Source organism: Anser brachyrhynchus (assembly GCF_964034855.1).
Source record: "Anser brachyrhynchus genome assembly, chromosome: 4".
In the NCBI taxonomy this organism is placed as follows: Eukaryota; Metazoa; Chordata; class Aves; order Anseriformes; family Anatidae; genus Anser; species Anser brachyrhynchus.
The window spans coordinates 41215642-41242075 of record NC_137698.1 but is presented as its reverse complement, the minus strand read 5'-3'; the positions used below and the strand labels follow the sequence as shown (position 1 = coordinate 41242075).

The window sequence follows — 26434 nt, the reverse complement described above, 5'->3', positions numbered from 1 at the left end:
GAGCTGGAGTATTGAATGTACTCCTAATCTTGTGTCTGCGTGCAGAAAAGTCTTTTCCTCTCTGCTTTCCTCTCTTACAAACTCCTTGGGCTATACAGCAGAGGAAATTATTCTTGTTTCACGCTCTTTTCCTGCACAAAATAAATTTTCTGCTTTCATTTCCACTGCCTTAATTTTAGAGGGTATCCCTTCCTAATTTTTTCTTGACAAAAGGACAAAAAATAGGGAAAGCCATTTAAAGAATGAAACAAATAGGAAAAGAAGGGACAGCATCTATCGTGTTTGAACAAGCACACTATAGGGATCAGTGTTGCCATTTTTCTGGCAAGCCTGTAAACAGCTCTATTTGTACGCTAGGCACTGAGAATCCACAGTTTCAGGCGAGCAGTAAGATGACTGCTGCTGGGAAGTACCTGTCAATGTATTTAATTTGTTTTAGAAACGTGGTATGGCAAAGTCAGAAGAGTGAAAAATTACATATTTGGTACCTTCTTGTAAGACTTTTTAACTTCTATACCTAGTAAATTTCTGGAAGAACTAAATATCATGAATAATAAGCAATGTGGTTTCACTAAAAATTCAAACTGCTAAAATAATTTAATCTCTTTCTTTGATAGGATAATAGTCCTTATTGGTTGAAGAAAATATTGTGGACATGGTGAACTTGATTCCTAAGTTCTGCCTGAAATTTATGTGCATAGATGAGTTGCAAGAGTATATCAATCATTTCTTGCATACACATGAATCTTTTACATGTGTAAATGGTATTATACTACGTGGTATTTTCACAGGAGTGATTTGGTTAGAAAAAATGGTTGCAGACTAGATTCACTAAGGAAGCTATAGGGATGATGGACTCCTGTTTTAGCAAGTGACCTGAGTTCCCTGACTTTATTTTTTCACCTTCAGCATCATGTTTACATTCAGAACTGGAAAAGGACTTATTACGAAACTGCTTAAATACAACTTTTCTTTATTCGTAAGGAATTTTATATATGCTGATATTGTGGATTCATCTTATGTCAGAGTAACATTCTGTCACTGTCACTTTCTTAGTTGCCTATTTGTGCTTTAATTTGGCATCCATCTATTCTCAAATTGGCATTTAAGTGACAATCGAATGTAGCTGCATATAGCAGTGGTATTGATGCGGAGTAAGATCTGAAAAAATTCTTGCTCACAAACAAATGCAGGAATAACGTTTTTCTGCTACTTGAGATAAAGTGTTGTGGTCTTGTATTTGCAGTATATTTGATGTCCAGTATGGCTTATTGCTTCTAATTAATTAAAACAGGATCCTTCCCAACTGGGATGTTACGGTTGATACCCTTGCACCCTCTGCAGTGCCTTTGGCCTGTGTCAACTAGCTCTCTTCCCTAACAAGTCCTGGGCATGGTGTGTGTGAGAATGAGGGCCAGGGACCATTCCTGAAAGCAGATTGAATGTGATCACAGTATATAGCCCCCATATATGACTGAGAAGTTTTAATAATGTGGACATAAATCATTCTGTTCTAGTGGTACTGTAACAAAGAATAGTCAAGGGCACATTGCATTAAAGGCTAGAAACTGTGCCAATATGTCTTTTTGAATAAGAGAAGTTTTGAAAGGATTGCAAGAAGTTTATATGATGTACTTAAATATATTATCTTGGCAAACTGGGAAGAACTCTGAAATCTAAGTGCTACTCATGAAAGACAGCGTAAAGTACTGTGCTTAGTTCAATGGGAAATAAAACGTTCACAAAAAGAGAGGGGATGTACCTGCCAAATCCTACTACTACCAGGCGAGAGAGGTGGTAGAAAAAACATAATGGCAAAGATAAATTAGATAGGAATACAGTGTGATGCTGATGTAACACTGTAATGCATGTTACCTAGTGTCAGAACAAGTAAATTTAATTATTTCAGGCACAATTCAATGTGATTAATTTAGGCACCTCTGAAGGCCACCAAATTGCAACTTATATATACATATATATACATATGTCTGCTTTTCACTTGAATCTATAGGGAATGTAGGCACTTAAGAGCAATTTAGAAGGACTGGGTCATATCCCTCTTCTTCTTCCCAGGGCACTGAAAATTTTAAGTCTCGTTGTAGTCAACATTCAGTGTATTCTGCATTGTTTAACTCTCAAACTGACATGCTCATTTTCAGGCTTGTCAGCTTAAAGACGTTTTAGTGTAGATTTCAGGAGAGTACAATAAAATGTTGAGTTCTGAAAAAAAATGGAGGAAGGAGAAAAGATTTGAGGAGAAGTGATAGTTGCATACAAATACATAAGCAAATCTTTTTTTTTTTTTTTAAAAAAAAAAAAAAGGAATCAAATACTGGTATTACTAAGGACAGTACCAAAATTATTAGGTTAAAGTGAATTGGGAAGAAAGTTAATCTGCTATGAGAACACATATGCAATTAGAATGAGTTGATGGAGAATCTTCTTAGGGAATTTGTATGACATACATCATAAATAATTTAGGAGTTACTTAATTCGTCCTAATACAATACATAATTATAATAACTCTTAAAAATGAAATGTTCCATGATTCTCTGACTGCAAGGTGATGTCATGTATCATCTTTAGTGTTTTCAGGTGGATAATACAGTTGTAATAATGTAGAAAGATGAAGAGGCTTTCTTGTTCTTACTCTGTCTTGTGCAAAAACTGACTTTGGTGTCTCTATGGTACATTATAGAATATACCTTAGCACTTTCTATACTGCATTGTAGTAACTAAAAAGCATTGTTTTGGCAGTAAATAACGGCAAACAGAGATAAATCAAATCTGATGTGTACTATGTCACTGGGCTGTTCCTAGCAGTGAAAAAAAATTGTCAGCATTTAGCACAGAAAATAAAGTAAAAACATCTTATGTGCCACAGAACATTGATGACAAAAAACATTACTTGATTCAAAAGAAAATCCCTAATCACATGGTTAATATAATGTATATGTCGATTAAGGTCAGTGCTTAAACTTAAGCCTATTTCTGAGGATAGTGCTAAACATTCTTTTATGTGAATAGGGACTTGAATACCTATTCTTAAGAACTGTAGTGCTTTTTTTTTTTTTTTTTTTTTTTTAAATTCCAGAGACTCAGCTGAGTCCAGGTAGAATATAAATCTCAGGGCACTCAATAGCACCAAAGAAACATTTCAATGACTGTCATGAAGTGTCAAAAATTGTATCAAGAAGCCTGTTTGTCATACCAAAATATTCACAAAGACATGTTCAAAGAACTCCTGGTGGTGTCAGCATACTTCCAGAAGTACGTGGGCACCAAAGATCAGAAACATCTTAAAAATAGGAAAATAATTTTACTAAGCATGTATTTTCAGATCTTGAAATGAAGCTAATGGAAGTGGCAATGTGCATCAGTCAGAAATTTGGTCATTAAACTTTTTCCAAAAAAAAAAAAAAAAAAGAATGGTAATTTGTTTAAGTTGTTGATAGAGAATTCAATACTATGTTCAAATTTGAAAAGTAACACTTGTATTTAAGTGCAAAGGACGAAACCCTTTCCCCCTTTTCATGGAAAAGATAACATTATTTGTCATATTCACTAGATTATGGTCAATGCAGTATCCACCACTGTCAAATTTGACTTGGCTGGGAATCAGCATCTGTTGAAGTGATTTAAATGAATATGGGCAGGGAAATGTATAATGCATTTAATGCAAGACAAAAGGAAGGACAATCTGTGTGGTCACATTGCTTACTAAATGTGAAAGATAGCTCTTTGGCATAATCATCTTTGTTCCAGAAGTAAAGACAAATTCTCGAAGGATAGATTTCAATGGGCTGTGGAGTGTGCTTACTTAAATAAAGGCAAGTCTCTTTCTAGCAAAGATTCACTGCAACAATTGCTAAACTCTTGCATCTTGGCCTACTTCATTTATTCACAGCCTGAAGACCTAATACTCACAATTTATTTTGATTTGGGGTGAAATCTGGGTAATTGTGCATGTCAGTCCAAATGCTGCTAGTTTATTTTAGAAACTATTTATATTTTGTGTTTTGCAGATCCCATAAAGAGTATTTCAGTCATGAGTCTTTATTAGAGACAAATTCTGCATACATGTTTGCATGCGGGAGCTTCTTCTGCCTTGCCGATCTATCAGATGTCAGTAATGGCCAGACAGAAAGTGGCCTCATTCTTGGCTACCTCCCGTGTAGGTCTTTAAGAGTCTTCAGGCCTATCACGTATTTTACATATGCATGTATACGTAAGCACATAAACAATGGCCACTAGAACCAACTGACTCACTGACATTAGGGCAGAGTTGGCCTTTTTTTCTTTTAAGGTACAAAAGTAAGTATGTTCCATCTTACTTTTTTCAACTATTTGATATAATGCAGAGTTAATAAAAGCACAAAATGGGTAAAATGTAACATGGGCATCTAGAACACCAGCTATTTTGTGCAAGAGTGCTCTACAGAGTGCATAGGTATGAAGCACATAATCTCTTAACTAAGGATTCGATAGAGAAAAAAAAAAGACTAATTCATGAGGAAAAGATATCTGATAAAATAATTATTTTCATATTTGTGTACCAAAGTACAATTGGACTGGTTAAGTCAATCTCTTATAATGCCATTAATGGAGTCTTCATAAATTTTATTAGCAATGCTTTAAAATACTTCTTTGAGTAATAGTTGATTTAAAAGAAAAAAGACTTTATGGATTGCAAAAGATACTGAATTGAGACCTGCAATGACTGGAATACTTTTTTATCCACAGAACGTGGGTGGCAGCAGAGTAATCTTCCCCATCCTACATCCCCCAGCCCCAGCCGTGTGTCTCACCCTTTACCTGGATACACCACTACAAAGGGTGAGGGAGCTATAGTAGTTACTCTGCATTCCCGTTCACTTGTTGACCTCTTTCCAAAAATGTGGTTGCTGATAACTAAATTAGAGCTCCACTGAAACAGCCAGGTTGTTTTGTATAGGATACCTTCTACCACTACTTAAATTGTGTTCTCTATTCAGTTGGGCTGAGTCAGAACAGGAATGTTGAATTTGCAGCCTGTTGCTTGTCACTAGTATTTTCCACTCCTGGCTCTGTCAATGCCAGTGGGACTTAGTGAAGGGCAATATTTCATCTGATATAATTAACATATAGACAGTAAGGCAAACCATAAAAATATGAAGAAAGTCAAAGTTAATGCAAATTTAAAACTGACATTGCCATAATGTATCTGAGGTAATTAATTGCTTTAAAAATTATTGTTCAAGCGCAAGGTACTTGCTGTACAGCCTGAGTAGCTGGGCTGTTTCTAAGTGGAATACAAGGAGATTACAGCCTTCTGTAATCTCTGTATCAGTTGCATGGGGGCCTCCTGATCTGCATAAACATGACATTGTGAGGCACACATTTTATGCAGAGGACCCAAAAGCGCAAAAATGCATTGAGCGCTTGCATAGAAGCCTATCTGAGCACCCACAGGAAGTTAAATAGCACTTGGTTATTGTGCTAGCTTAGAGGATTAGGATCTGCAATAGCAAGAAGACAGTTTACGTACTGTTTTTCCCCCTACTCTCCAGTTGCATAGCTTTTTTTTTTTAAAGAGGACTTTTCTAGGTTGAAGTGTCATCTTTCTCCTGTGTGGAGGGGGATCAGTAATGTTTTCATAACAGCAGCAGCATATATGGCATTCCATACCCTTTGGAGATTTTATTAGCTAGGGATTCATTGGGATCTTTAGACTGTTGGCACTTGGGGGAACTCTGCAGTCATTCTGTTACTGCAGATATCATACTGTAGGACATTATGGAGCTTCTAAATATAGTACAGAGAAAGTGACAATAGTTATAAAAGGTACAGCATGTGTCTTCTTTTGCTGCTTGGGTTGCCAGCAGTGGAGGGAAGCAGTGGGCCTTCTCTCTGTTCTAGTTAGATTAGCTAGCAATGCTAAGCAGGAAAACTCTTTTATTCAGAGAGTTTGAAGGTCTTCCAAGTACAAACAATCCCTTTTAGGGATTGCCAGAAGAGGAAATGTATATAACTGTATTCATGGCTGTATGGCTGTAAGTAGTCTGACATCAAGTTTGGATGCAATAGGATGATTCACAACAGAGTGGAAGGAAGATATATTTATAAGGGCTTTACAGTATCTTCTGTTTGTTTCTGATCCATAAGCTAGGAATAATCATTGCATATTTTATTTTCTATTTTCTGTTTCTTACGTTAGTGTTTTTCATTTCTTTTTCTGTTCATCTACCACTGATCTCTTTACATGTCTTCTGTCATCAGCCTGCACAGAACTAGCTCACCGCTGAGACTTACTAATGCGTATGGAGGGACAATTGAATCTTAATGTATTTTTGCTGTGTTCTATTTCCTGTTTTTATTGAAATTCCATACAAATTTTATGCATTAAGCATTCTTACTGTAACTCTCAAAACCTTTGTTAAGGTCTTTGGAGAAGAATCAATAGTCAGTACAGCATAAATCGCGTACCCTAAGAATTTTAATTGGAATGCTTGTGATTATTTAATCATCTTGTTCGCCTCAAACGCTGTTAGAATATATTAAAAAAAAAAAGTGTAATTACATTAATGGAATTAGGAAACAGCTCATCATTAAAACCCTTTTTCTAACATCCATACTCGCACAGACTTGAAGCTTCCCTATGCACTTGGTTTGAGAGTTTGCAACAGCAAAGAAAATAGAGATGAAAGAGAGAGCTGGGATCTCAGAGGAGAATTAGGCACCAGAAATTATGGTGTTCTTGTTCCAGCTCTTACACTGACTCTGATACTTCCATTTCTATAGCGTTTGCCATCTCTGGATCTCAAAGTGGATTATAAAGAATAGTGATTTAAACCTTCCTGCACCTCTAGGAGATAGGTAAGCAATATTATTCCCATTTTACAGATGGAGAAATTGTGATACAGAGAGGCTTAGTGTTTCTTCTTCAGGTTTACTTATGAGCACACATGCATGCACACACACAGAACCAGAAATAGACCAGAACTTTTATTGCCCTCTGTTTTAAGTGAAGTCCATCCTCCTTTCCATTTAACCTCTCTGACTTATATTCCCCATCTGTAAAAAGACGGAAACTGGTATAGGCATGGAGAGATTTTCTTGCACATAAATTTCTGAGCAAACACAGAAAAAAAAAACCACAGAGGACAAAACTCACTCTCGAAATCCAACGCATTTCGTGTGTTGGCAGAAGATATGTTAGGTTTTGGGTCAAGTGCTTTTGTAGGTGGGGAGAGCGCTGGTGTTCTGCACCCTGAGAAGTAAAATTTAGTTATTTTTATAAAATGGCTTGATTATTTTGTAATATAAGCACATTAATAAAAGTTTAAAGTTTTAAAAATGTACTGGCAAAATATTAAACCCATCAAGTAGCTCAGTCTCTGTGTTATCCGAAAGAAAATCCTAGACAAACTGATTTTTCTGTGTACCTCAGGTGCCAGGTCAGTAACCCCAATGCGCTGTGGCAGGCAGGAAGAGAAGGAGAGTAGTGCTGCATGAGAGCAGCAGTGGCTGTGCTGCATGTCTGTGTACACAGATCCCGTGAGAGTCCTACTGTGCCTGTACTGCAGTATGAGGTCCTCAGTGGCAGACAGCAATCTAGATACTCTGCTTACCTATTTACAAGAGAAGTGAGATTACTAATGAGCTTTTGGAGAAAGCGTTGAAGATCAAATATAGATCTTGTTACTGCTGTTACTATTACCAGAGTTATTGTCTCTTGTTATATTTTAAAAATATACTTATAAAATTGTCTATAAACTTGATTGGTCTGATCATATACAGCAGCAAAAGGTCATGAAGGTTCTGTCTCATTAATCTTAACCAGTGTTAACAAAATCTTGCAGGAGCTTTTAAAAATCCTTTCACATTCTGCTACTAATTTGCTACAGAATTGAAACATCGAGACCAGAATATATTAGTTGTTTTAATTTTACTGTTAATAACACATCTGGCAGGTGTCTGTATATTGAACAAATAGCTTAAAAATAAATGTTCGTCACATTTTTCTGCATGCATCCTATGGGATAGGCAGGCTAGATGAAACAACCACACAACACCCATGTTAACATTTCCTGTAAGTAATCCAACTTCATTGTGATACAGTAGATAAATTGCATATATTTATTGGTGAATGTGTGTATATATAGTGAATAATATGGCTAATGTATATTTTTGTTAAATGGAACGGAGACTGGATATATTTGTGTAGTTTGCATGCAAGCATCAATGTGTATATATGGATGACTTAGTTCAAGGATTCATTACGAAGTTAGGATTCCTTTTATTTTAGTTGTAACACTTCATGGCCAGAAATATACTGAATTTCAGGTAGAGAATTTGGTTGATTTGGAGCTAAGGTAAAAGCTGATTTTATCATTGCAGCTTTCCTAAATAATAATAATGATGATGATGAAGACGATGGTGATAGCAGTAATAACAATACTTCAGCAAGCGAGCCAGTTCCTTGTCTCGACTTCATGTGTAACTGAGATCAGAATTTAACCCAGGGTCTTTCTGAATGCTAGTACAAATCATTTGTTACCTTTGCTCCCAATTACAGTTAAAATAGCCAGTGTCTTGAGGTAATATAGCTAGCACAGCTGGTGGATTAGCTGGTGGGTTTGCTAATGCATTGACCTTCTTCATCTATGTAACATGAGTTAATTTTCAGGCTGACAGTAAATGCTGAAATTTGAATTGTAGCACTAATGCACCGTTTTTTCATCTCTCTGTCAAACCAGACTAAAGGGTCATTTGGTGATGAGGATAATGGTTCACTTTGAAAGGGAAGGAAAACCGGCTTCTGAATCTGGGGGATTCTAGATCTTGCTTCAAATAACAAGATGAACTAGGAAAAAATAGGCTTGGAAATTCCAGTAGTATTGAACCTGCGAGTCTGACTATTTGCCGTGTTCTTGTACTGGTGCTGCATAGGCACACTGGAATGCTTGCCCTGACATGTTAGACAGAATAATAAAACAGCATGTGAAGTTTGGTTTTCAGACTATCAAGCCTCAAAAAGACTTTTCTCTGAAAAGTGAATCAACGTTAAACTGTTTGCTACAATGGGAACATTAAGCGGCAGTTTGTGACAAGTTTTGATTGTTTCTCTACACTCTAAGAAATACTAAACCTAAGAACTGTTGGAGACTGACTTTTTTCCTTTTTCTCTCAGAAGTGTCTTTTTTTCTTTTCTGCAGCACGGAAAAGGATATGCTAGTCACTTCTACAGGACTTACCTGAAGCAGCATGATTTGCACAAAAGTCGACCAACAAAAAGCATCAACTTTCAACTTCATTATCTTGGCCATCCAGTTCTGTCTAACTGAAGGATTTGTGTGCTGTTGGAGACATCATGGCCAACAATAGGACCTAATTGCTCTCAGCAGGCCTGAGAAATGAGTTGAAATGTGTAGAACTGTAGAAACTTTAGAGGCAACTGATCTTGCCTCTCTGATCAGTGTGTGCCTGTTTACAGCACTATATATCTTTCTCTCTCCAAAATGTCACTGAGCCCTTTAGATGTTTATATTCACCACAAGAAGCCAATCGTACAGATAAAAAAAATGTGCATTATAAATGCAATATCACTGTTTTAAACTTGACTGTTTTATATTATTTTTGTGTGATCAAGTGTTCCCCAAACTATTCCAACTTTACAAGAGAGATTGTGATCATGTTCTTTTCACCCGTGGGTCTCAAAAATGTTGTTAATCTGAGGACCCACAAAATTATCAAAGACATTCTGTAGTTTATACACCGTGTTGCAAAGTGTTTACTGTACTATTTCAAAGCTTCTAAATAAATATAAAATATATATATATTATATTATATATAATTTTCCGAAAAATGTGGTACAACTTAGTTGATTTTTAAATGGATTCATACAGTCTACACCATACACTAAAGTGAGAAGGTAATTCAGGGTTCCTAAGCTATCCTTGCTAAAAACAAAAATAAAATAAACCTTTAATAGTACTTCCCCAATATTCGTATTTTGGTCAATCCTGTTTTTCTTGTTTTAAAAAAAAAAAGCTGTAAGCAACAACATTTTGTCTAAAAGTTGTAATGATTTTTCAATGCCAAAGATGCAGCTGTCAATATTACCAGAATGAGCGCTATGTACTATCAGAGGTATAAATCACTCTCCATTATTTTGATTATATTTCTGTGGTTTTTAATTTGGAATCACAAAATCTTTTATAAGGCTCTATAAACTCACCTGTATATGTTGTTAAAAAGAACACTGGGTGTCTGTACATTTTGCAATGTAAAATATAATGTAAGTGAAGTTAAGTATTTTAAGAAAATCATCCCAAACTCATAAATATACATACATACATACACACACACACACAAAAGCGCACATCCCTCTGACATAGTTTTGTGAAATTATACAAATATATTGCATAAAAATATTTCTCTTGTGGCTAGGAATAGTTATTGATAGAATTCAAATTACAAAGGCAACGTACATGCCAAACTATTGACTCTTTTATCACAAGGGAGGTTTGAAATTAGGAACATGGCACATTCTTAGCTGACCCTTCTCCCACGGGAGTTTAAAAGGGGTTGGCTACCATCTCTGTTGGGAAAAGGATTAAGCCCTTGCATATAACCTTTATGTTCTGTAACAATTATATGGTTTGAAATGTTATCTTAGAGCATTTCTTTTCTATGAAATATTGAAAATGGTAAACTTTCAAAGGTAAAGTTACAAATTACGTCCATGTCCATGGAGCTTAAGTACCATTTACTAAATGTAAAAATCTAGTAAAATGTTTTTTCCTTTTTTTTCCCTTTTTTTTTGTATTGTGTTTTTTTCCCTGCTGTATCTTAGTATCTGTCAAATATTGAAAACAAATGATACAACACTGTATTTTCAAACAACGTCTAGCCAAATTTGAACAAATGCCTAGGGACAATCCAGTATTAAGACAACAAAAAAAGCTCTCATTGATTGCAGTTGAATTTGGATCATGCTGTTATGTACGAATTCTGATATCCCCACCAGTGCTACCACAGGATGAATGTGTGAGAAGCAGATTTTAGCCACTACTATGTGGTTATTGAGTCTGGTTTTCTTCCTTTTGTCGTTATTTTTGTTTGTTTGTTTATAATGCCAGTTTCTAGAAGCTAGATAAATCATTCGTATGGAAACCATCCAGCTAAGGATCCAAACAAGACTCCTGATCAATTTGTGGGAGCTCTCTGTTCAAACAGCTGGACTGAGCTCTGGAGTTAATTTCACTACTCTTAGCAAAATATGCTTATTAAACACTTTTAATGCATATTTCTAGCACATTTGTATAACTATAAACTATTTTGGGGATCCTTTTAAAAATGAATATGTCATAGAAAACACACATACAACCAAGTGCCAAGAATGGCTATTGATTTGAGCAAACAATAACAGTGGAATGTTTCTCTAGCTGTAGGTAGTGGGGCTTTTAGTCACCTACATGCCTTGTTAGTTTTATGAAGAACAGCAATGAATTTTTTGACATATCTTTCACTTAAAGCATGTAAATTGTTGCTTCTGCTTTAAAAGCAAGTCTTTATCCTCCATGGAACTGTTTTTTCCTTATTTCCAAGTATCTGTTCAATTGTAGACGTATACTGTAATGTTTATTTTCAGTCTTTGGGAAGGAAAAAAATATTTTGTTTTCTTTTTCATAGTGAAGTATTTTTGTTTGATAAAACTGCCTTCACGTTTGCATACATTTTTTTTCTGAAAGACTTAACCATATAAAACCATGTCATTCATTTCCATAACTGAACTCCTTCAGTGACCTATGTATGTAATATACACATCTTTACATGGCTCTTTTTTTTTCTTTTATTTTCTTTTTTAATTTATGTTAGATAATAGAGACTTTGGTCCATGTATACACGGACATCCTTCTGAGTTCATTGGGAGAGTCTCAGAGGGAGTAACGATAGGATACAGAACTGCTGAGGAACAGAAAGTTTTGAAGTACTACATCTTGGGCTCCTGAAATATTTAGACTTTTGCTGATTTCCCTAGATCACTGTGAATTTCAGTATGGTAACATTTGATGACATGAGGTTTAGGCCATATTAGAAAACAGTACTTAGCTGTCATGTCCCAAGAGAAGTTCTGAGAAGTGCGTATGTCAGGAGAGGTTCAATCTCTTCCCCAATTATATGTTTTAGTGGGGAAGATACCTGATGCATCTAGCCACTTCCCACTGAAATTGAATTGTTCAGCATCTCCATATATTTCATCTGTCATGCTACTAGGTGCCTATCTGCAATGATAGGTATGTAAATGCCTTTAAACGTTAGCCTTTTGTATTTGCCTCTTCCTGGAAGCGTATGTGATACAAATGTCTAAGGACTCTGATTTGCATATCGGACAAAAAGCAAACTGAACTAGTGGGAAAATATTTAGATTGAATATTACAGAGGAATATCTATATCCATAAGGAAGGTTCTGAAACTGCCTTCATTAAAGGATTTCATGAATATTTCAAAAAATACCTGTCAGGGATGATGTAAGTGTACTTAAACTTGCCTCAAAGAAAAGGCATGGACTAGCTTCTCAGTCTTGTCATTCCATAATTTTCCTAGTAGGGCATACTGAGCTTCGGATGATGTTATCTGTACACAGCTGTAGGAATAAGGACAGTCTATCCTTCAATTAGGTATCAGAAGCAATATTTAATGTTTAAATTTGCATAAAATTTATGAACATAATAGAACAAGCTGTCTGTGTGATGAACTTCCTTTGTCGTAAATTAGAGTTTCAGCACAGGACAGTGTTTTATAAAGGTAAACAAAATTAAATCAGATATGCTTTGTTTTGTTTTATTTTGAATTCCTGGTTTAGATATGTAGCAATGGATATCTAAGCAACTTGCCTGTTCAATTTCTTCCAAACCAGTCTTTAGTTTCTTCCAGACTGATTATTCCAAAACTGAGAAATACTAAAATATTTCACTGCTTGAAATAAAATTTGGGGTATTTAGTGTAGGTTTTTACTAAGCTGCCTACTAAGAGAAAAATAAACATTAAAAAAGTATTTCCAATAATATATTCTCAGCTGATTTGAACAAGGTGTAGTGATTTTTCAACAGTATTGTTGCAAAACTAAGTGGAATGACAGTGCACAGATATATATAATTTGTAAAGATTATGCTTCCTGCATTATAGTCACTATATATGTGTGTGTTGGGGGAGTATGTGTGTGTATATGTAATGATAGTTCAAAATCTGGTAAATTGCCACTGGATTTTTTTCTTACAGGAGTACACTCTTATCAGTAAATGCAAAGAGAAGGGTAGAAACACATTTATGATATTAGAAAATTAGACTTGTCCCTTAGTGTAGAATGGAGTTTTGTATTCAGTATTTGAATTCAGCCCCCTCTTCATGCATTATACCCACAATCAAACATACAATTCAGCATTTGACTTTAAAAATTTTACCTGCTCATAGTAGACTTTTTTTTTTGTCCTTTAAAGTACTATCATTCCTCAGGGTAAAAGGTGGATAAATAGATAGTCTTCCTAGGCTGATAAATTGTCATTGCAATTTTGCAAGGCTGTTAAATATTTATATGTCTTGTATGGAGAAAGCTGATCATATCCTGCCATTGTTCCTTGTTCAAGTCTTGAGTTCTATGGCATTGGGACTTTTTAATTAAAATCTGTACAAAGGTGTAGGGGCCAAAATGAGCATCTTTGATATGCATTTAGTCATAGCAGTTTGACTGCAAAGCATTAGCATCAGATCTCTACGAAGAACAGAAAGTTGTTCATTCTATTTGAAGTAAAGTAAAAGGCAGCCAGTAAGACTTTATTATTATGTTATGCTATGGGAAATTCTGAAACAATTAAGTCCGTTGCACTGATCCCTACAATCAGAGCTCAAATTTGTCTTAAAGAACTCCTTCACTTTTTTTGTCTCTAATCTGCTAATCTGTCTTGATATGAAACGGATACATATATACAAACAAATACAAACATCCATTAAAATCCATTGCTAAGCATATGTGTTTTTGTAGATATCCTCATATGTAAGAAATGAGCAAGAACTAACTTGGACAGCTTTCTTGAATTGAAACTGTTTTTGAAGTTGAATTTGTTAATAAAGTTCATGATATTGTATGTTGGCTGAGACATCAGGAAAAATGAAGTCTATGTGGGTGTAGTTCTCCAGAAGGCAAATGCTTCATTTAGGAAGCATCCTGTCAAAAATGTAAAAATGTGAGTGCTGGAAATCTTGCTGAGTCAAGATGAAACATACTGTGCTAAAACTTTCTCGTTCTCTGTGTCAGCACTGATTAAAATGTCCTCTGGATGTTAACCACTGTAGTCATTCTGAAGATACCAAAAATGGCAAACAGGGTTCAGATAATGTTTACCAATCTTACTGAAGAGAGACGAAGACAAAAAGGTGAATATGTATTAGAATATTTATTTATATTTTATATTATATTATACAGTAGGGAAAATTCAGTTAAGCCAAGCAATTAATGAAACAGTATGCTTCCGAATACGTGCATTTCAAAGATTAAAGTTCGCCTCATGGTCAGCTTAAAAGCATATTTTGGATAACTCATCTTTGAGTTGCACTAAGAACGAAGAGTAATGTATTGTATAACAATGCCTTATGAGAACATGATAAAGTGAATGTAACCATAACAACCTTAAGTTTTAGAAGTCTTGGATTCAAACATTCAGGTTGCAAAACTGAACTGTATTTTATATGCATCAGAGCCTAATTCCATTAAAGGCAATGGTCCAAGCTGCAGTGATTTGAAGGAGAGCAAAAGGAAGTTCTCATTTCTTTCATTATGCACATGCATTTTTAAGCAAGAACATCTTGCAATAAAATTATTTCACACCAAAAAAAAAATGGGAAACTTCACTAGCTCTGCTTTTAAGAAGCTGTGCAATCAAGTTCTGAAATTCGGATGTTGCTATATGTCAGTTTAAAACAGACATCTTTCTAGTGATTTTATCTTAAAGCAAAATAATGAAATATGTTAAATGACATCTCTGTTCAGATTTCCTGAGAAGACCGAAACAAAAATGCAGTCCTAACAAGATATATTCATGTTTTTAAAATGCAAATGGGCAAAGAATTAAAAAATCATTGAACCAGAGTATTCTCACACCGCCAAACCTGGTGGTTGAAAATGTGAACAAAGCAAGCAAAGAAAATACCAACCCCAACAAGTAATGTTTCCAAAAGTTTTGCTTTGGAAGGTAACAAATTTCCTAATCACATCATCTCCTTTCAGGCCTAGACTGAAAGATGTTTCCTATCAACTTTTCTGGTCTGACTTTTACTTGGGGTATAGACATAGCCTACTGGAGGGTCTCCGTGTGTGTGGACAGGTGGGGGTATTCCTGTTCAATGAGAATAAAACAGAAAAAAAAAAAAGAGCTAAATGAACCCTAATGTCAAAACTAAATATTAATTCCACCTCCATCACTACAGCTATTTTACATATGTATCAGATTAATTTAGAGCAGGAACTTTATGGGATGCTGACAGAAGACCAGTGGTGTGGGACTGTTCCACCATGAAGACAGAGAGTGCTCAGTTTTTCCTAGTCTCACAGATGACATTAATTGGTACTTAAATAGTGCTTTGTTCAGGAACATAAATATCATGAAAGAGAAAGATTTCACCATGAGAGCAATATATTTGTTGTGGCTTATGCTATCTGCAAAAAAAATGATGAATGCAAGCAAACATTATCCTGCTCAAAGCCCTGAAGATGAGGCTAAATGATGCCCTTGGAGCTCACAGCCATTCAGTTTTTGTTAGAGGTTTGGTTTGATTTATATTCTGACTGGCAACAAAGAAAGAAGCCAGAGAGTAAGTGCTGGAACTAGAAGATAGTTAATTAATACAGTCTGGGGAGAAAATGCAGTATACCTTGTATTGATATAATTAAACCTCACTGAGCTTCTGGAAAAAAAAAAATCTGTTAAAAAATAAAATTAAAAAAATAAGCAACAAAAAACAGCTCCTTGATACTCCATGTACACATCTAAATTAAAACAGTCACAGCTGAGTTGAAAAATAGCTGCAGGTGATATATCATAGTCTTTCTTACACTATTGCCAGGGAGCAGCGGGGGGCCAGCCCCCAGCACCGGGCACCTCCTGGGGGACAGGGATGAGCTGGGGCCTGGGGGCAGGAGTCGGGATCAGGCCCAATGAGGGGGATAGAGGTCAGAGAAGCATATAGAAACTTACATTAAGCTTGCTGTGTTTAAATTTGCTTTTTGAATTGCTCTTGTCAGGTCTTGTGTTTCAGTCTCAGGTTTATTTCATTTTATGTAGTAAATCTGATCCAAGAAGTAGCACTTACACTAGGAAAAAGCAGGAATTTTACCATTTTCCTTTTTACCTAACTCATTTCCAGACCTCCACTGTTCAGCAATAAGGGTATGAAAAGTCATAACAAAGTATTGGAAATCTGTACGGTGTTTTACTGGGCTGAGGAAATTTCTTTCCTGTTTCCATTCTATCTGGAGTAAGCTGGAAAGCACCATTCACATGCAGACTCGTCAGGTTTTTAATTCTTCGTTTGCAGAACGAAATCTACAAACTCACTGCACACACTGCAAATGTGCACAGATCCAAAACTTTAGGAAATATAAAAACAAAAATCTGTCTTACTTTTCTCATCCAAAAAATAACCTTTAGCAGTGGAAAATGTATGCATAGCTGAAAGTTGAAAAAACATTAATTTCAAAGTTAGATTTCTATTGACTGCTGTTCTGTGTGCTTTATATCCTTTATTAGTAAGCAAAATATACTCCAGTGTTACAACAGATGCCTGTATCACTATCCTTATTTTACTGAAGCATAACTGAGAAATTTCATAATGCATTTTATTGCAGAGGCGGGAATAGAACCTAGTTCCTAAATCAAAATAATAAGAAAACCCACCACCAACAGTGATTATAATATAAAATAATGTAAGCCCACATGGGTGCTACAATACTGAGATCTCCCCACATGCAGGTTAATGAGCTAACTAGCAGTCTAGAGAGCAATATGCAATTTGGTGCCCTTGGTCTCTCTGTCAAAAGAATATGTAATTATTCTTTGCAAATGGGACAGCTTCAAAGACAGCAATGAAGAGCTCTTCATCTTTCCACTCAGAACCTAAATCCTTCTGGATTTGATGATTAGGGAGGGCTGGGAAAAGAAAATTGGGTCTAGATCCCATTGTGTAAAAGAAGCATTTGTCCTTGGGGGCCAACATCATGGGTGAATACTATCATCAGTATGGTATAAAAAGGGCCTCCATCAGCACTTCTTTCTCTGGCAGTTTTCTGTTCAATATATGTCTTCCCAGAATACCTAAAAATAGGATCCTTCAGAAAACCCACGATGTTAAAGACTAGATACCTAAGATTTCCAGAGCAGGTGACATGACTTCAGTATTTTTTCAGGATGTGAGAAATCTGTATTCAGTTCCCTCTGTCTCAGATAATACAACTTAGAAGAGTTTCTAATGTATTATCTCCCATTTTGCTTTTCCATTTTACAAAAGCAACTTTTCTTGGTGCAAGAACTAGGCATATGTGGCACCTTCTACAGATTATCACTCATTAAATATAGACTCATTTGCTTGCTCTCCAATGAGTACTTAATATTTTATATAATTTTTTATTCTGCTCAATATGTATTTGTAGCTGGCATGCAGAGTGATGCTAGGCACATTACAGAACCATTAGAAAGCTTGCCCTCTTGCCTAAGGGAGAGGGCAAGAGAGCAAACCACATCTGACGTGTTAGTCATGTAGATGAATGTTTTATTGAAAAATACACAAGGCATAATGGTGGTAAGAGCAGTCTAAAAATCTGATACTAACAGAAGACATTACTGGGAAGAACTTAGCTGGTATTTACCTGGCAGATGTTGAAAAGTTCAGAGATTCTGGACAGTTGGATACATTCCCAGAAAGTAAATCTTTCCTAAGTCATCCTATAGAGGTCAACAGAATTACTGTATCAGTTAAGCTGGGAAACAACACTTCTTCTTCAGTGTTTCCCTGGCCTAAGTACCTGGACATTATAAGCTGGATATATATATATATATATATATATATATAAACATAAACATAAACATAAACTTAAGAATAAAATAAAATAAATAAAATAAAATAAAATAAAATAAAATAAAATAAAATAAAACAAAATAAAACAAAATAAAATAAAATAAATGAGGTTTATGGAACTGCTGGTATAAAAAGAGGATTTTTTCACCCCTCCAACTCTCTGGAACTACTCTGATGGCCTCAGACATTCCAGGGCTGTGTCTGATCCCAGTTCCCCTCACTTCAGGCCTGATGCTGACCTGCACCAGGGGCCAATGTCCCAGCCCTCAGCCCCTCTGTGCACAGACAGTGAGAGGCCGTTGCTCCCAATTCTGCAATCCCATTACCAATACATGCTTATCCAACCTGTTCTTACAGACTGTTCTGCTGCCAGGCACTACATGCCTCTGTTGTAAAAGAGATACTCCAAAGAGGGTGGGAAAAGGAATATTTCATTTTGAGATGGGGTTTTATTTTGATAGTTTTATTTCCTTGCTGCTGTGTTATTGTAAAATACTAGAGTATTTAGACTGCAGAATTATAGCTGTTTCAAATAAATCAAACATTTCCTGTACATTTGTTGTCAGTAATGTTCCTCAAGGTCCTTTTTCTTTCTTCTTGGTCTTGATCTGCTCTTGCAAAGAAAAAACTTGTACCTATATCGGTTCTGTCTCTCCCTTTTCCCAGTTTTCTCTTCCTCCCAAGACACTTAATTTGGCTTGTCAGTAGCTTGAACAAGTAACATAATTTCTTAGCTGTAGGAGACAAATGAAAATAAATTTATTTGAAGAATTTTTCTGTTTTTTTTTTTTTTTCCCTTTTTTTTTTTTCCAGTATGCAGGTAAAATTCTCCTTCAACTCCAGTTTATTCTAAATAATTGGAGAATAAAAGTAGGTTCTCAGTCCAGTGTGTATTTGTGTGATTCTAGTCTACTACAGGTGGACATCTTGCTGTGCTGGGTCCATTGTAAAAAAGGTAAACCGACCCATTAATCAAAATACCAAACATCTAGTTAGAGATACAGTTTTATAGTTGAGTGAATATAAATAAAAAAATCAATGAATGCAAACTGAGTTAAAAAGTGAGATGCTGGGTTGTCCCTCCAGAAGTTACAGTACAGAACTCAAACTGGTTGAAAAGAAATTGCATAATATTAAGAGTATATCTGAATTAATCCCTTTGTGCTCCCTATGTAAACTGGTTATACCAGAAGCCTCAATTTTTCAGCAGCCCCCCCAGACCATATTGCCTCTAGGCAGTATTGCTAGAAGTGAAAATCTCTCCCTGCTCCCATCCTGCTTCCAGGACTGGTGTTCCCCTAGAGTCTTTGAAGAAGAAGGAAGGGGACAACAGTGACTGTTCTGCCTTGCTGCTGGGGACATTCCCTCTCTGGATCGATTCTGTATTTTAATACCCTGTTCTATTCCCCCTGCACTTTCACTCACATAGAGAAGCTCAAATGGGAGAAAATAGCTTACCTAAAGGATCAACGTCTCAGAAAGCTTTGAACCCTTAAATAATATGGAAGATCACAAGAAGCCCATTCAAGTTAGAAGAATCTGCTCGTCACCTTGAATTATGTCAGCACCATCCTTCTCTTTATTCCCCTTAGAGTGTCTGGAGTCAAAGACAAAATGGCATAACAAATGACACTCTGTGGCCTTCTGCTTTCTGGCTGCCATTTGTATGTTAAATCACTAGCAGCTGTCATGATCAAAAAGAGTGGGAAAGTCGGTGTTGGAGGGGAAGCGCACACACACACACAAATGAGGGCTTGATTCCTTAGGGGAGGAAAGCAATATGAAATACAGATGGAGTGTTGTAGACAATACAGGTGATGAATGAGTAACTCACAATGTTGTGAAAGGAGTGCAGGGTAAGTGCTTTATAAGCATTATTTACATATCTTGGTACTTCTGTACAAATTTGTATTGTGCATTGCCTCTCAGAAAGCGAACGGAAAATGCCTTTAAATGTCAGGCGTTTTTATTACGTTTGTTTATATGTTCTTATGCTGTACAATAGTTACTACAATTAGCAAAAGTTTGCAGTCTGAGAAGGTTACAGCTAGCTGTCATATTCGTGGCACTGTGCCACCTGCACCTTAGCACAGTGAGCTCACTTCACTTGGGCTTCACAATGAAGGCACTTTGTGGTTCTCTTTCTTTGGATGAGCAGGGGAGGCAGAGCCCCAGAGAGCAGACAGATCCTACAGGACTGTCAGCTGGTCCTTACCTAGGCTGAGGAGAGGTTCCTTCATAACTTGCAACCAAAAATAAAGTAGTTGTTGAATGTATTTTTAATCTGAAAATACTTTCAGATTTACTTTTTAATTCTGCATCTCCAAAGCCTGATTTTAAGAATTTCTGAGCAGCTACAGTGAATTTTTCTTCCTCCCTTAGCTGCATATTTATGCAATCCATGCTGAGCACTGTTTTGCAGGTAGGAACTTATGCATGAAATAGCATTGAATTCCTCGTTTGCAGATTGGATACCTTTCAACCGATTAAGTCTCACCTGCTACAGCTGTTAGCACTTGACTAGATAGTGTCTTTCCTTCATGGCCTGTCACTCTTCAAGAGAGATCCTTCCCTTTTGTTCATAATCTCTGCACAGCATTGCTTTCTCTTTGTTAGATGGATCACTTCTCCAGAATTCACAATCTTTAATAAACACACCATCAACAAAATGCTTTCATCTTTCCTTTAGATTTTGTAACATCTCTAGAAATTATTTTTCTCCTTCTGCATGCTTTGCATAAACTTGTCAGCAAATCTGTTTACATCATTCTCAAGGAGCTAAAGTTTTTACTTTTTTTTTTTTTTTTTTTAATCTTTGTTCTTCTCCCAGCTCAGTAACTATTCATCAGATGACTTGCACTCTTTGGCACTGTTTTTTTAACCACTCACCATGACAATTGAATTGATCGTACATATGCTCAGGGCTCAGACATCCTACTGCTATCATCAGCATAAAAGAAAAATCTAAGATATGGGGTTTTATTATATGCAAAATACCTATAGCAGAGTTTTAAATTCAGTCTTTAGCTTTACCATTGTGTTATACATTGACATAATCCAATATCCCCATGCAAAATACCTGTCATTTGTATTATATGTTAAAATGTATACGTTAAAAGATTATATGTTTCATAAGAATTCTGCTTCGTATTGCAAGTATGTCATCTATTGATGAACAAAAATATATCAATACAGTGTATCAATACATGGATAAAATACCCTTTCTCACTCATACTTGGTTTGGGAAATCAGATTTTTATTTATCTATCAGCATCTGTAAAACAAGATCCCATAGGAGACCCATTCATAGCCACTTGTGGTTACTCAAAATAAGTAATTGTGTCTGACATACCATTTGGGTGCCGGAGCCCTTACCTGGGACCTTACTTAGTCTTGTCCCAAGGAAACCTGGTGGGTTTCCTTCACATCACCACCATGTGCTTGTCTTAGGGAATGCACAAACACACTAATATAAGATGGCCTCACCATACTCATCTTACAATTTAATTATGAGAGTCAAGAGCAGATCTTAAGAGTTTCAAACAGAGGACCACAAAGGTAAATACCCAACACTGAGAAGCAGGAACCTAATCTACACAGTAGTGAAATTTGTTAGTACCCATCCAATGTGTGTCAGAAAGATGGCCTGCTGGCAGAGTATGAGCAGGGATGTTGAAGAAAAGTTGAATATTACAGCTTTTCTCAAAAGAAATATCAGGCCAGAATTTCGGTACTTGTGTAAGATCCAGAGGTCTGCCTGGGGACTCAGAGCCTTCAGAAGTAATGAAGACGAAACCCTGATTTTAAGGTGTAGCAGGCCTTTTGGAAGCTCACAGGTTTGAACTGCGGTATTCATGTTATAGCCCAAATCCATCCCATTCAAGATTAGATGCTGATATCAGGTGAGCAAATTAGGATATAGCGGTAAGGTGCTAAGTAGCTCAGGGAAAGAGAGGATACTGTCGGGGGGGGAGATGAAATTGAGGAGCAGCTGAGGTCACTTGGCCTGTTCAGCCTGGAGAAGAGGAGGCTGAGGGGGGACCTCATTGCAGTCTACAACTTCCTCGTGAGGGGGAGTGGAGAGCCAGGTGACTTGTTCTCTGTTATCACCAGTGTCAGGACCCGCGGGAAGGGTGTTAAGCTGAGGCAGGGGAAGTTTAGGCTGGACATCAGGAAGAGGTTCTTCTCCGAGAGGGTGGTTGCACACTGGAATAGGCTCCCCAGTGAAGTAGTCACGGCACCAAGCCTGTTGGAGTTTAAGAAGTGATTGGACTGTGCACTTAGTCACATGGACTAAACTTTTGGGCAGACCTGTGCGGTGCTAGGAGCTGGACTTGATGATCCTCATGGGTCCCTTCCAACTCGGGATGTTCTATGATTCTGTGATTCTATGATTCTATGAGCAAATTGGGATATAGTGGTAAGGTGGCAAGTAGCTCAGGGAAAGGGAGGAGACTATCAGGGTGGAGGTGAAATTGAAGCAGCCCTGAAACAACTGCTGGAGCTGCTTGCCTGGCCAAGAGGGAGCTACAGATAACTATGCTCCAAATTCTGATGCTTCGTTTAAGTGCCAAAAAATCCATAAAGTAAGCTCAAGTCTAGGAGCTCTGTCTTAAGTCCCAAGGCAGAGAGTCTTCTTCAGAGGCTGTACACTGATCAGAGAGAGCTGCATTTTTAAAACTTTGGTCAAAATGAGTGATTATGTCTGAACAATATGTTCAGGTGCCAGAGCCTGTGCCTGGGAAGTGGTGCGCCCGTGGTCTCACTCCACTCACAGGCCTGGTGGGTTTCCTTCACATCGCCACTAGGTGCGCACGACGCAGTGAGGTGGGGTGGCTGCACACTGGCCCATTTTGGAGAGCAGAGAAGTACATTTAATCGTCCTTTTCTCTTGGGACACACAATCCAAAACAGGTCTCAGATACTAATTAGGCAGCCAGTAGTACTTGAAACTATAACCTATTGTGAGGCTATTAATAACGAAGCTGGAGCTTTCTTACTAGTACTAAAATATTTATTTATTTTTATACATTTTAATTGCTGCTAACCATTATTTTAAAATAGTAGACAGCAGCTAAAGTTTTAAATCAACAACACAAACTCAAATAGTTGCTGCAGTTCATTATTAGCTTGGAAGAAAACAGAGCAACGATTATTTCCCTAATTGTCCTTAAAGTCATTATTACATATGCAAGTACAATTTGGTACTCTCCAGAGTCTTTCCCTCATTACACTGTGTGATTCACTAAATTACACGATTGTGATTAGTGCAGCAATCGGTGTCCAAGTGGTATCAGGCAACTACTGGGCTCCTTTTGCGGAGGTCAATTTAATTACATTGTGCATGACAGAAACCAGGCCAACTGAGTATTGCCTTTGCCACCAGCAATTGACACCTGAGTGTTAATGAGCTGGTAATTAAGAGTTGGCACAGACAGGCACATTTTAGTGTTTGGGACTGGGATTACCATATGCTTCAATGCTTCTCTGCTAAAAGCCTGAAGTTATTCATTTTCTAAAATATACAGGATTTTAAAATAAAAGCAAATTATTGCATTTCCAAATAACAAGCAAGAAAACACTTTTAATCAGGACTGAGTGCTGACTCTCATGAACTTCTGAGAAATCCTCTCTTTCTACTCATAATCTTTTTGCCAGCATTTTATTTTTTGTAATACATGTTTACCAATACATGCTCACACTAGACTTGCTTATAATCAAGGGGATGTTTTGAAGTTTATTTAAAAGTAAACAATCATTGTTATTAATTTTACCATAGTTTGGCCTAGAAAATTTAATCAGAGCTAAATCCATATTGAAAGAGCTTTCTTACAATTTATAAATCAATGCAGTATCTTTCTCAAAGAAGAGAATAAACAAAGTTGAAAAACAGTAACAGACATGCATTTTATTAATAAAAGCCTACACATACAGAAACAGTACTTGTATATTTCCTGTTTTTGTGTTGATTTCCCTGAGCTGTTCCAGTATCTTTGAGAGTCCTGACTATTGTAACTCACTATTATTAAAATGAAATCTTGAGGTCCAGACCCTTCACAATATAGCTTTATAGAAAAATCATACATCTCCGCATTTCTAAACATCCTGGATGCAAATTCTCTAATTATTGATATAATTAATGATAATGATATTGGTTTTAACATTCTGGGAAGGTTTTCTCAGACAACCAATAATTACCAGTGTTTCAAGCTCTTCTTAGAAAAGCAAAGAGAGTGTCTTTGCCTGCAGTATGTTACCTACATAACATGAAAAGAAAGGTGAAAGGGGTGGCTGCTTTTGCAGACGTTGCTGTGGGAGAATAAAGGAAGCTCATCTGGAGTGGTTTTCCCAGGGCCTTTATGCTACTTTGAAAACAACCTCTAGATACAGTCTAAATTTATGAAGAAGAAAGAAGAAACTGAGGAAGGAGACTGAGTTTAAGGAGAACCAAAAAGTGAGTGGCATGAAAGAGAGAGTATGATGACAAGTTGGAGGGGAAGACGACTGGAAAATGAGAAAGAGAGAGAAGGAAAAGCCATATGGTAGAGAAACCGCCTCTGAAACATAACCCCCGAAAACACAATCCCAGGAAAACTAGGAAGAGAGTATGAATCTGTATGGTAGGGAAACCACCTCTGAAACATAATCCCAGAAAAGCAGTGTTACAAGTACACGATTAAGTTGCAAATATTCAAATTTTAATTTATTATAATTTTCCTCAAGTCCTGTAACTATATGAGGCTCACCTTTAAATTAAAGAAAAAATATATTTTTCGGAGAGATTTTAAACCAAGTATGTAAAGCAAGTAAGGTAAATTAAAAATACTCTAATGATTTGTAGGCATTTTAAGAGGTTTGATGAGGTTAATACTCTATGTTCAGTGTAAGGAATATTATGAATCAACTGCTTTCTGTGAGCCAGCATATATAACATTTGTGGCTACAATTCCTGTATCTCAAATCTTACTGTATAATAGAGCAGTATGATGCAGTCAAAGCAAAACAATTTTATGCAGTTCATTATCAATTTATAGCGATTTCTTTTTTTTTTTTTTTTTTTTTTTTTTCTGAAGACCTCTTGATAGATTTACCTATTTAAAAGGCCTCTTCTATATCTCTTTCATGATGTTTTTAGCAAGTGATGTTTCTACAGACCGCTCCTTCCTCAAGAGCTGGCAGCAGCCCACAGGGAGGAAGGTGGGGAAGCTCTCCAGCCCTTCAAAGCTCACTTAAACAAGTGGGCCTTGCAGCATGCCTTTAGGTCAATAAGGTGCAGGATAGCACACCAGGAGAGAGCAAGCTTTGAAGATGTGGGCCCCTTGTAACAGCTACGTTGTTCCATAGGTGAAGACTGATTCAGTACAGTGGCTTAGACAATTTTCCATTGGCTTTACAAATCCACAGACTGTTCACATCAGATGAAAAATGTATTAACTACTGAATCTAAGTTGTGGGATTTACTTCTAATTTTCTTCTTTCGAGGAGTTTGCTTTTTTCTGCGGAATCCTCTGTAGGACATATAGCCTTTTATATGCAGATTGCTATAATTATGCTTTGAAATAGCTTTCAATTCCCAGTGGCTTAAACTGAGAACATGAAAGGGCAAATGTTACGCTGAGCTGAAGGATATGAAAGTGGCACGTACATCAATCTAAAATGAGATATAGGGACGAACAGCTCTTTACACAGGGACGCCAGCTCTTGACAGCTTATTGAAGGATCTCTGCAGCCACAGAGGCTGTCTTGGGTAGCATGAAAGTGCTGCCTGGGGATAGCTTATCAGCTTATATTTTTCTTTTTAATACCAAAAGGTGAATCAGTGCTACACACGGTGGGAGGAACAGGCCGCTGTGGAAGCTGTCATCCTCCCCACTGCTGACCAGTACTGCCTCACAGCTCCTGAGGAGAAAAACAGAAACACAATATTTGTGATATAATTAAAGTATAAAGAGGGAGAGCCCCATGAGGCCCAGGGCCTGAGGCCAGGCGGTCCCCACTGTGGCTGGACAAGCCTGGTGGTAAGGGGCCAAGGAACAGCTGGGGCTCAGACATGGGCCCCTCAGCGCGCTTTTCCCTTGGGAAGAAGATGTGGGAAGCCAATAAAGCAGTCCCTGCCTCCTTGCTAGGTGAGATGGGGTTTGCAGGAAAGTGTGAGGGGCCCAGGGGCCTGGCCTGCTCTGCAGGAGCAGCTCCCAGCTGCCCTCCATGGAGGGCCCACATGGGGGCTGCCAGCCCGTCACCATGGCTGCACCAGCTCCTCCACACCCCTGTGCTGCCTTTGCTCATCTTCATCACCGCTTCACCTGCCATAAAGCCCACAGCC

General features: G+C 37.1%; 1 protein-coding gene and 1 long non-coding RNA gene across 11 annotated transcripts in view; one reads left to right on the top strand and one right to left on the bottom strand.

Moving 5' to 3' along the window:
- PCDH10 (protocadherin 10) overlaps window positions 1–14769 on the top strand; it is a 37557-nt gene extending 22788 nt beyond the window's left edge. For 2 of the 10 annotated variants that reach the window (XM_080591424.1, XM_080591428.1), the window contains exons 5-7: window positions 4744–4836; window positions 6781–6855; window positions 9198–14769. In XM_080591424.1, coding sequence (XP_080447550.1) covers window positions 4744–4836; window positions 6781–6815 — 128 coding nt within the window. In that variant the 3' untranslated portion in view covers window positions 6816–6855; window positions 9198–14769. The other 8 variants (XM_080591429.1, XM_080591432.1, XM_080591425.1 and 5 more) reach the window with 6 other exon arrangements.
- On the bottom strand, window positions 11825–26236 carry LOC308194898. Its single transcript, XR_013951042.1, has 2 exons — window positions 19570–26236; window positions 11825–18845 (listed from the first exon to the last, which is right to left on the bottom strand). It is a non-coding gene; the product is annotated as an uncharacterized lncRNA (long non-coding RNA).
- Between the last annotated feature and the right edge of the window lie 198 nt (window positions 26237–26434).